Raw genomic sequence first — 10,390 nt, forward strand, 5'->3', positions numbered from 1 at the left:
ACTGAATCAATCTGTGTTTGTTGATTTTGAGTTTTGGCTGCAACAATAAAATATGTATGGGCCAATACAGCTGAGGGGGTTTACTGACAGGGATCAACGGAAAACTTGGGTTTTTAACAAGTCAGGACAGAAATCATGGAGAGGAACCTGTGGAAAACAAGTGGAGAGCAAGATCAAAGGAAATCAAAACTCCTCGGGTGGAGAGCAGCACTCCAAACTTTAGGGTTGGACCTCAAGACCTTTAGATGCTGAGATGAAGTTGACCCCACACTGAGCCGCACCCAAGCTGATAACAAGACCGAACTCCAGACTGTTGTGGGCGGACGTGAAGAATGCACCCCTGCTTCTGGATAGAAGGCCAAGATCTTTGGAGACTGAGAAGAAAGACAGCTTGACAAAGACTTAGGAGAGGACAACTGAGGAAACATCATGACTTTATTATTGTTAAAATGAGGAGACCAGAAGGAGAAGAAGGTTGTAAGCTGAGCACAGTTCCACTTGGACCATAAGAGGCTGTGATGAAGGTGAGACCAAGTCAGAGATGACTGGAGGATGAGGACCAATGCATGAAGAAGAAGGCCCATGCAGGACAAGACAAAACTCCAGACCTTTCAGAGTGGAGCTCAAGAGAGAGTCTGAGATGAAGGTGAGACCATGAGAAAAGACATAGACTTCTTGTTTCTCTAGCAGGAGACAAGACCAAGGTTTTTTGGAATGCTAGTTGACACCAAGGCTGAAGTCCAATAAGGGATGTAGATCAGGAATAAATCCAGGGTGTTTCAAGACCGGACATAAAAGATTGATCTAACAATTCAGTATGTTCTGGACATGTTCTCAAGTGTTTTCCCAAAAAAGGAGTCTGAGATTCATTTGAAGGTCGGACTGAACTGTCACATGTGGCAGTCCAGTTCAGATGAGTTCAGTCCAGCTGGAGACACACACGTCGCCGCAGATGCGACTGCGTCCTGTTGCGCACACACATGAGGCAGAGCGAATAACCTGGGGATGTTTGTTCTGGCCAGAGGTCACTGCATCCAGAGTCCTGCAATTATCACACTGAGAAGTCTGAAGCAGCTGCTTCAGGTTGTGACACTGTTGAGAGTCAAAATAGAGCAACACGTGAACGACCAAGTGTGGAACTTTATTTAAAGAATTGGTGTCTGAATGCCAATTTTATTTGAGTTGAAACACCATTTCAGATCTCACAGAAGTTCAACGGACATGTTGCAGCTGAATGTGGAAGTGGAACGACAGCGCTATCTAGTGGACAACAATGGAAGGTGCATGATCTTAGTGTAGTTCTTTAGAGGTTAGATTGAAAAGGAACTCAGCGATGAGGATGGGATTTGAATAGCGTTGTATTGACTCAACAGATGTGACCAATTTCAAATATTTAACCGTTTGTGCTCATTTAAACAACTATAAACAATTATACAGATCAATGTAATGCATTTACACGTTTATTAAACACTGCACAAAAGCTCCAATTCTTTTAATCCAGACGTAAAAACGTACAAGAAAGAGTGTGTTCCGCTTAAAGCTTAAATACGTCGCAAAAATCACATGTTAACTGCTGTTAAATGACACGTTTAGTGCGCTCTACTGCCACCACGCGGTGTAGATCCGCATCGCATAGAAACGTGATTTAATTCGATATCTAATTCCCCCCTCTCTGGCGAATATTGTGTCTTACTTTTGGGGATTACATCAGTGTTCAACTATACAAAAAAAGAGAAAATATTTCGAATCGGAACGATTGTATTTGAAGGTCGGCCCAGCGTCGGTGACGTCACGGCTTCAGGTGTGGCACAGGTAGGTTAGCAGCTGTTGTCGTCTGCTAGCTGGCGTCATAGGAAGAAGAAACTGTGGCTAAACTGCACTCAGAAGGCTCCGGAGCTGTTTGTTTTTGACGCAGGAAGGACGCGTCCCTCCGGGAAACACCGGGATGACAGAGCTGTAATTACCCGAGTCCAGCTTTGTGCGTTTAGTCGCTCAAGAACGCAGCAGAAGAAGAGGACGGGAACGCGCCGCTGTCCGCGGGGATGTTGTTGAACACCGATTTATAGCTTGGAAAGAGCTTTGAATGTTTTTAATTGATGAACTAACACACTTCCTGCACTCCCTTGAATCCCTCTTTGTGCTGCGGCGGTGAGGAGAAACGCTTCCTGTTGACCGTTTTGTTTTGGTGAGTAGCTTATCCGTTGTCACGATAGTTGCTTTATAGTTCATCTGTAAATAACACATTTCATTTCGAATGTACTCCTCAAACTAATTCTAGTCATAATCATACCACACCTTGACTCCTGGAGCGTGGCTTCCACCAATGAATGAATGGTCTGCTTTTATTTACATTTACAGCTGTGTCTAAAACAATAGCCGTCCCACATCAATAGCAAGATAAATCTATGTTTTTGTTAGAGTTTCAACTTCTACACTGCAAGTAAGTTCCTAGAAGGTTTAAGAAAGGTATAGGAAACCAGCAGACCCAACAGGTATGACGTGCATGCTGCTGTTTCCGTGAAACTGAAGCATTAACTTAAGCGTTAACTGACTATTATTTTGTTAAAAAAAAAAAAATAGCAGTGCTGAGCTCAATTACCGAGCTCATAGATTGTGTGACAAAAACAGGCGGCCTGTATATAGAGATCAAGACTACGGACGCTGCTCATGCTGGCTGTGCATTTGTCCTTGAAAAACAGAGAGAAATGGGTCGTTCAAGACACCGTTTAGAGGAAGAGCGTTCTTTGATAAAGAAGTTAATAAAAGAGGGGAAAACCTATAAAGAGGTTCAGAACGTCGGGGTCGGAAAAGAAAAACAACTATTCGAATGGAACGGAGAATAACCAAAATGGCAAAGGCTCAGCCCATGATCAGCTCCAGGAGGATCAGAGAAGATCTCAGGTTGCCTGTGAGTACTGCAACAACCAGACAACACCTGTGTGAAGCCAAGCTTCCAGTAAGAAGCCCACAACGAAGTCCCATTGTTCTGAAGCGGTTACAGTTTGCCAAGGGGCGCATTGACTACAAAGAAATGGCGCAATATTTTGTGGACTGATGAGAGTAAGATTGTTCTTTTTTGGTCGAAGGGTCACAGGCAGTTTGTCAGACGACCTAAAAACATTGAATTCAAACCACGGTACACAGTGAAGCATGGTGGTGCAAGCATCATGGTATAGGGATGTTTCTCGTACTACGGCGTTGGTCCTATTTATCGCATACCAGGGATCATGGATCAGCTTGAGTACATCAGAATACTGGAAGACAATGACCCCAAACACACCAGCAAGCGAGCAAAATAATGGTTCCAGACAAACAAAATTCAAGTAATGGAGTGGCCAGCAAAATCCCCGGACCTCAAGCCCATAGAAAACGTGTGGGCTGACATAAAAAATGCTGTTCATGAGGCAAAACCTTGCCAACACACTGCTATTATTATGAACACAACTGTACATATTTTGCTGTTATCTACTTGACAACTTGTATCATTTCATAATTGACATTGTTTTTATGTTTTTGTCTGTGTCATTTCCAGATGCACCTTCTGACTCAGGTCTGCTGCAGTGATGGGAGACATCGACCTGGAGCAACAGGAACCGTTCCCTGTGGACAGAGATGGGGATAAGTCCAGGGCGGACGACCGGCCGGACGGAGACAGGCAGGTGGGCTGCTTGGAGAAGTTCCAGAGGTCCATCTCCCGGTGGATGCTGCCAGAGCAGCTGCGCAGCACGTACCTGGAGCGAGCCAACTGCTGTCCGCCCCCCATCTTCATCATCCTCGTCAGTATCGCAGAGGTATGAAGGCCACACGCTTACTATGATATGAAGAGCTGTGAAATATCTAATGTCACTTTATCCTCTCATCCCCGGGATGTTAGTCGTCCTTTTAAATCCATTGATTTTATATATAAAACTGACATGTGTGTCATTGAATAACTTTTTACTTAGTTATCTTTTATTTAATTTACTTTCTGGCATAATTCAGATTTTCTTTTTTTCAGAAATATGAAAGTACATAACAATTTCCATTTCAATTGTTTGTATTTTGAAGTCTTTCTCAGCATCCTATTTTTTAGTTTTATATGTTTACTTGCCTTTTTTCATCATTATATTTCTTTTTCTAGTTCATGTCATTTGTGAAAACGATTAAGCCCTATTTTTTCTGTAAATGTATTTTCCCCTTCCTTATTTATTTTACAAAACATATAATAATAATATGTGTTATATCGCTTGAAATGTCCATTAAGGTCTAAAAATGATGTACAAGATTTCATGTTTTTTCATTTATTTCTTTTAATACTTTTGGAAATATCTGAATTATTATTTTGAACCATAGTTGTTTAGACTATTTAAAATATCGGACTTGTGAAATTAAATACATAAAAATAAAGTACATATTAAAAGAAATCCAGAAGTGATCTAGCAAAACAGAAGCTTTACGTTAAATTTAAATGTTTATATACATTTGGGGAATTTCCAGAGGTTGTTTTCTATATTTAAACAGCAGCTGAAGGTGAATTCCCTCTGACACTGAGCACTAAAGTCCAAGTCTTAAACTAACATGAGACTGTGTCTCGCCAGCTGGCAGTGTTTATCTATTACGCGGTGTGGAAGCCACAGAAGCAGTGGGTGACTCTGGACGAGGGCATCTGGCAGAGCCGCCTGACCTACAAGCCGGAGGAGCGAGAGCAAGCATGGCGCTTCATCTCATACATGTTTGTCCACGCGGGGTGAGTGTGGGAAGCTGCGCCTTCCATTAACTACAAGCCTGACTCAGGGCAGCGGTCACAGGAAATCCCAATGCTCTCCAGTCAACAACTTGACTGTCTGTAGGCGTAGTTAATGCAACAGAGGGGTGTGGGGGCGGTGGTGAGCCAAGTCACACTCGTGATCATGTAAACCACAGGAGAAGAACTTGTGACTGTTGACGTGAAAACAAAACTGAACTCAATGCTTTGTCACACTACAAATGATATGAGTTGTGTGTCACGCAGATGTGAAACTAGACACATTGTGTTTAAGATTTGAACAATATTGCAGTGAAGTTACGAAAAACAAAAGCAACTTGCGCAAGATAGGAAAGAAATGCAGACTTTATTCCAGTTAAGATTGAATTCTCACACACTTCTTCTGAAAAATTTTAATTCTGAATTTAAGATCCATTGTTATTGTTCCATTATTGTTCTTGTTATTATTGTTGTTGTTATTATTGTTATTATTATATCCATGTTTTATACATTCACTGATGGTGTTGACATTTTCTTTAACCATTTAAGACTCATGAAACCAGAAATGTGACATTGCATCAGCCACTGATACAAAGTTTTAACTGGTTCATCTTTTTATCTGCGTCTCCTTTATGTAAAGTTTGCACCAGCGCGACTCGTGGTTTGTTGAAGCCTTTACACTCCTCTGTTCCTCTTTTCCTCTCGACAGTGTGGAGCACATTTTGGGGAACCTTTTCATGCAGCTGCTGCTGGGGATCCCGCTGGAGCTGGTCCACAAAGGATTTGAAGTGGGGATGGTTTACATGGCCGGGGTCCTGGCAGGTGAGCAGCTGGCGTTGTCACAGAGGATCCACCGGTTGGATGATGAGGGGGCGTGTCTCTCCTCAGGGTCTCTGGCCAGCTCCATCTTTGACCCTCTCAGCGCCTTGGTGGGGGCTTCAGGTGGGGTCTATGCTCTAATTGGAGGATACTTGATGAACGCTGTGGTGGTACGTGAGCTCAAGTACATTGGAGGTGTTTAATGTGTCTACAAACTTAGCTAAGCTAAGCTCTTGCAGAATTTCCGCGAGATGATTCCTCTCCTGGGAGTGTTCCGCATCCTCACCATCATCGTCATCGGTAGGTGTCGTCCGTCGCCGCTGCCATTGTTGCCAGACTGAAGACCTTTAAATCCACGCCGGTGTCTTGCAGTGGGCGTAGATTTCGGCTTCGCCTTCTACCGAAGATTTGCCAACGACGGGTCCGGCATGAACGTAAGGTCACATCTAGCTATCAAACAGGCTGTTTGTGTGTGTCTACAAGATGCCCCTCCCTCTATGTTTGATTTGTCCTGACATGACTTATACTGGTGAAGAGCAACTCTTGCTAGAACTTGACAAATCCTGCCTCTTACTGGGCACCAGTCCAAGTCTAACTAACCGGTTCTGAGGCCCCTCTCTGGGTCACTTTTACTCTCTGCTTTTCAGTGCTTTTGAATACCTGACTAAGGGTCTTGCTCTCGAGTGAGGGATTGACGTGACATTCTCAGTCATGAGCGCTTCGTATCAGACAGAGCTGAGCCAAAAGGCAAAAGTCTCGAGTCGACCCACGCTCCAACTCGCACTAGCTTTGGGTGGTGACTGAAATGTGGATACAAACAGACTGTATAGGGACTGAAGGAGGCATGGGCCAACTGTGAGGAGGTCCCGGGACTGACCAAGGACACCTGGGGGAGATGGAGTGGCCCTGGAACACATCAGTATTCCACCAGCTGGAGGATGCTTCTAGGAGAGGGAGGTCCTGGGCCTCTGGGCTCCAACTGTTGCACCGACAACCCAAACAAAATAGTGTTACAGTTTGACGAGGAAAAGTGTTATAAATTTTAAAATATATTTAAAGTAAAAAATAAGTGCTGGAGACACTATTACCGAAGACCACAAAGGTGAAAGTGAAATCTCTTGTCGCAACCCACACCACAGGTCCACGAGAACACAATCGATCTGAAGGGTGTTTTTTGTTTTCCTTTATTTTATTTCATTGATCATTGCTTATCTCCTTGCTGTTCACCAATATATCCTCTGGGAGGAGCAGCCCAGAGTCAAAACTTTATGACCACGACAAACTCCAAAACCAACATGGCAACAGTGGAAGAAGCATTGATCATGTAGCTCTTGCTCTAAAGAGGAAACGGAGGCAGTGTCGAAGGAGGTGGTGGTCTGTGAGGACGTTAAATATATCACCACTGGAGGTTGTCATGTCTTCTTTGTGTCTCACTAGAGCTCCATAATGGATAGTAACAGCAACACTGCCCCCATGGTTTTCAGTGGCACTGCTCCGTTTGGTCCGTATCTGTAAGCTTTGTGGAAACGTGCATAAATATGAATGAAATTAATGCGGAGCACTGACGGACAGCTCCATCCAGATCTGGATATCATGTAGGACCTTTAGCTGTGCAACAAAGTCCTGAAGCAAAGCAGCTAAAGCCAATTCTGTGGTTTGTTCCAGGTTTCATTTGTGGCTCATTTCGGAGGAATCATAGCCGGGATGACGGTCGGCTATGTCTTCTTCAGCGCGTATAACCAGAAGCTTCTGAAAAACCCTCTGTTCTGGATATGCATCGCTGGATACTTCATCTTTGTGATCTTCGCGGTGATGTACAACATCTTCCTCTCACCGGCACCATAGAAACACAAAGCAGTGTTTTGGTTTGCTGACACTAAACGCCTTTGATCTCAGGTTCGTTTTTAACACGTATCATCCAGCGAGTGTTTGGCTTCTTAATCTTCGCTTTAGTCCAGGTGAATGGTACCACCTTTTTTACCGAGTTATTTTTATAAAGTCTGAATGACATGTTTCTGTGAGGGACTGATGCATTTCATTATCTAGTGTTTATCTTTTTATGTCAGGTGGTTTGACAGGTTTGTGTGGAGTCTTTTTAAATGTCGTATCGGAACACTGAGAATAAATATTTTCTAGAATTACTTGTGCGTATTTGCTGGATTTGTTTTCCTCCCCATAGTCACTCATTGACTTTGAATTCTACTTTGTGGAATATTGACAAAAATCAGTGTTAAAATAGCTGACACGGTAACTAGAATTGACTCCAGGATGACTGGGAATAATAATAATAATAATATAACAACAATAATAATAATAATTGATAGATAAGATGTTGATGGATCAATTGTGTGCCTGCATTTGCTGCATTTTATTGAGGTCCTGTCCCTTTCAACGTTTCTATTAAAACAAATTATAGTGAACTCTAAAGGCACTGGGTCAGTGCATACCTTCGCCAAGCCGCTCTGCCCTCGCAATGACATTCTATTTGTATTTCATCCGCATTCTTCGTGTCAGAAATATTCATGCTCAATCGGCGAGCAAGTGGCAGTAGCATTACCATGCTAAGGAAATTCCAAGCATCAGTAAATCCTCTTGTTGTCACTTTCTATGCATGGAAATTCTTTTATTTCAGTAATTCAATTGTGTGTTGCGTTTTGTGAACTCTAAATTTCCACCTTTTTTTTCTATTTCTAAGTCGGTCATGGGACCGGAAGCTATAGAAGTGAATGAGGGAATAAAAGAAATGGTCAGCAGATGTAAGCAAAGACTTCTTTGAAAGTTCCCATCATGGTTTGCCAGAGTTCTGCCACCAGTTCAGAGGTCTGCCACCTCAATTTCAAACACTTTTAAATCACTACCAGATTATTCCTAAATATACTTCAGACACCACGATGTTTCAACCAGAACATCCCATGTTTCTTAGGTCTTCCTGCGCCATCTATTGCTAGTGTTCATGCCATCTCCAGTATCAATAAAATATGTGACTCCGACCCGAACTTGTGTGATATCCTGGGTGTTTCGTGTCAAATAAAAACTCAATATCTGCATTATTGATCTTGTCTGCCATTGGTGGAAAGTTCTTCAGCTTCCAGCTCATAGTCGCTGCAAAGTGCATCAATATTCATCAATATCAGTGTCAACTGCTTTGTTGGCGTCAGGCCTTTTTCTTCAGCAACCCTTATTCAGTGAAGTTAGAAAAAAACAGGACTCATTACGAGCACAATTCCACAGAAAAGTTGAGCGCACATGACTCCAGAAGTTGCAGCGCCCCCACCGAACCAACCAGTTTTTCATGTCGTCAATGCTTCATTTTCACACACGTCCCAGTCATTTCCTGCCAACTGTGGAGCCATTTTCCCCGTCACCCCACTGACTCCTTCCTCAACCCTGGTCAATTGATTTCATGTGGTGAAGCTGAGTTCACCCCTTCATTACTATCCATGCAAATTTTTATTTTTTTTATTGTATTTTTTATTTTAAAATTATCATTGAAAAATCTGCTTCGATTCTTAACATTATTGTATATAAAATGGAAAACTGTTGTTTTAGAGCAGAAAAGTTAAAAACACAAACTGTGCAATTGTCATGTTAAAAATACTCTTCACAAGCTCTTAAATACAGTTTACACCAATTACATTTCCTGAAGGGCCACATTAGAAAATGTAGCTGTTGTGAAGACCAGCATCAAAATATAAAGGCAGCAATGACCACAAAACATGCTGGAAATATATCCAAAATACAGTGGTGGGTTCTGGGTTCTCGACCACAATCTGTTCCAGGCGGCCGTTCAAGAAGTGATTTGTTAGAAATCTGAATGGATTTTTCCCATTACAATGAATGGAAAAAGCAATAATGCCTTCCAAGCCTTAAAACAGGCTTTTGTAGGAGTGAATGTAGAGTGTCTGCTGCAGGTGGCTGTTCCTCTATGTGTGTGGCCGCTGCATGTGGGAGGGGTTGCCGAGTGAGTGACGTCTCCAGAAGTGAAGAGGTGCCCGGTGCGTGTCCAGCTCTGAATGTGCGCTTCTGTGCAGTTTGGCTGTGACAAAGTCATAAACCAAGTCACGCTCTGTCCCAGACTCGCCTCATCCCTGTCCCAGCTCCAGCCCACAACAGGACATCAAACCCTGGAGTGAGCGCTCCAGCACCTCCTCTGTGACACTCTACCACGGTCCAGTGTGGAGACAGGAAAGGTTTTACACCTCAGTATGAAGAAAAAACAGTCAGTAAATGGAGCTAACGGGACACGTCTGCATACAGAGGCTGCGTTATACACAATAACAAAGCGCGTCGTGGGTCAGTTGATCGGTCCACGCGCGTTATGTTTTTTCCAGCTTTTTTCAGGGGCGTTCAAGTTCTGGATTTTCGTTCGAAATCAGAAGCAACAAAATCTTGAAATTTTTGTTCGATCTCCAATTTGTTCGAATTCCGGGACGTTCAAAAACCGAGGTACCACTGTATATGCTTAAGTAACAAGGTCAAGTTGACATACAGAGATTAAATGTAAGTAAGGATAGTAAGAAGTGTAAATATGCGATGAAAACTATTGAAATATTTTCATTTCATATGCACTTAATTTGAATATGAATCAACATAACTACGGACCAGATGTTCCAGATAAAAGGCAATTTATTTCAAAATATATTGTCAATATTCCTTCAATGTATTTTGAGGAACAAGAAAAACAAAAATGTCCAATGAAAAGTTCTTGTAACAAGAATATATATTTAATGCTAAAGTGGTGGTGGTGACTAAAAGAGAACAAAAGAAACAAAAATGGTCCACAAAAATACAGGCATCGGGCCGCATATGGCCCCCGGGCCACGCCATGTTTCGACGCTAAAAGCTAAG

At 42.6% G+C, this 10,390-nt stretch overlaps 1 protein-coding gene across 1 annotated transcript; it reads left to right on the top strand.

Moving 5' to 3' along the window:
• The first annotated feature begins 1,813 nt into the window (after positions 1-1,813).
• rhbdl2 (rhomboid, veinlet-like 2 (Drosophila)) lies at positions 1,814-8,781 on the top strand. Its single transcript, XM_053881315.1, has 8 exons — positions 1,814-2,185; positions 3,533-3,791; positions 4,578-4,726; positions 5,433-5,545; positions 5,612-5,712; positions 5,782-5,842; positions 5,915-5,976; positions 7,208-8,781. Exons 2-8 carry the CDS (start codon positions 3,564-3,566, stop codon positions 7,385-7,387), a joined length of 894 nt encoding a protein of 297 aa, XP_053737290.1. The 5' UTR covers positions 1,814-2,185; positions 3,533-3,563; the 3' UTR covers positions 7,388-8,781.
• Positions 8,782-10,390: the final 1,609 nt, after the last annotated feature.

This window comes from Synchiropus splendidus, chromosome 12, assembly GCF_027744825.2.
Source record: "Synchiropus splendidus isolate RoL2022-P1 chromosome 12, RoL_Sspl_1.0, whole genome shotgun sequence".
Classification (NCBI taxonomy): Eukaryota; Metazoa; Chordata; class Actinopteri; order Syngnathiformes; family Callionymidae; genus Synchiropus; species Synchiropus splendidus.

Coding starts and splice junctions, on each gene's coding strand:
- rhbdl2 (XM_053881315.1), top strand. CDS start 3,564: ATGGGAGACATCGACCTGGAGCAACAGGAACCGTTCCCTGTGGACAGA. Junction 3,792..4,577: donor TCCTCGTCAGTATCGCAGAG/GTATGAAGGCCA, acceptor GTGTCTCGCCAG/CTGGCAGTGTTTATCTATTA. Junction 5,977..7,207: donor ACGACGGGTCCGGCATGAAC/GTAAGGTCACAT, acceptor GGTTTGTTCCAG/GTTTCATTTGTGGCTCATTT.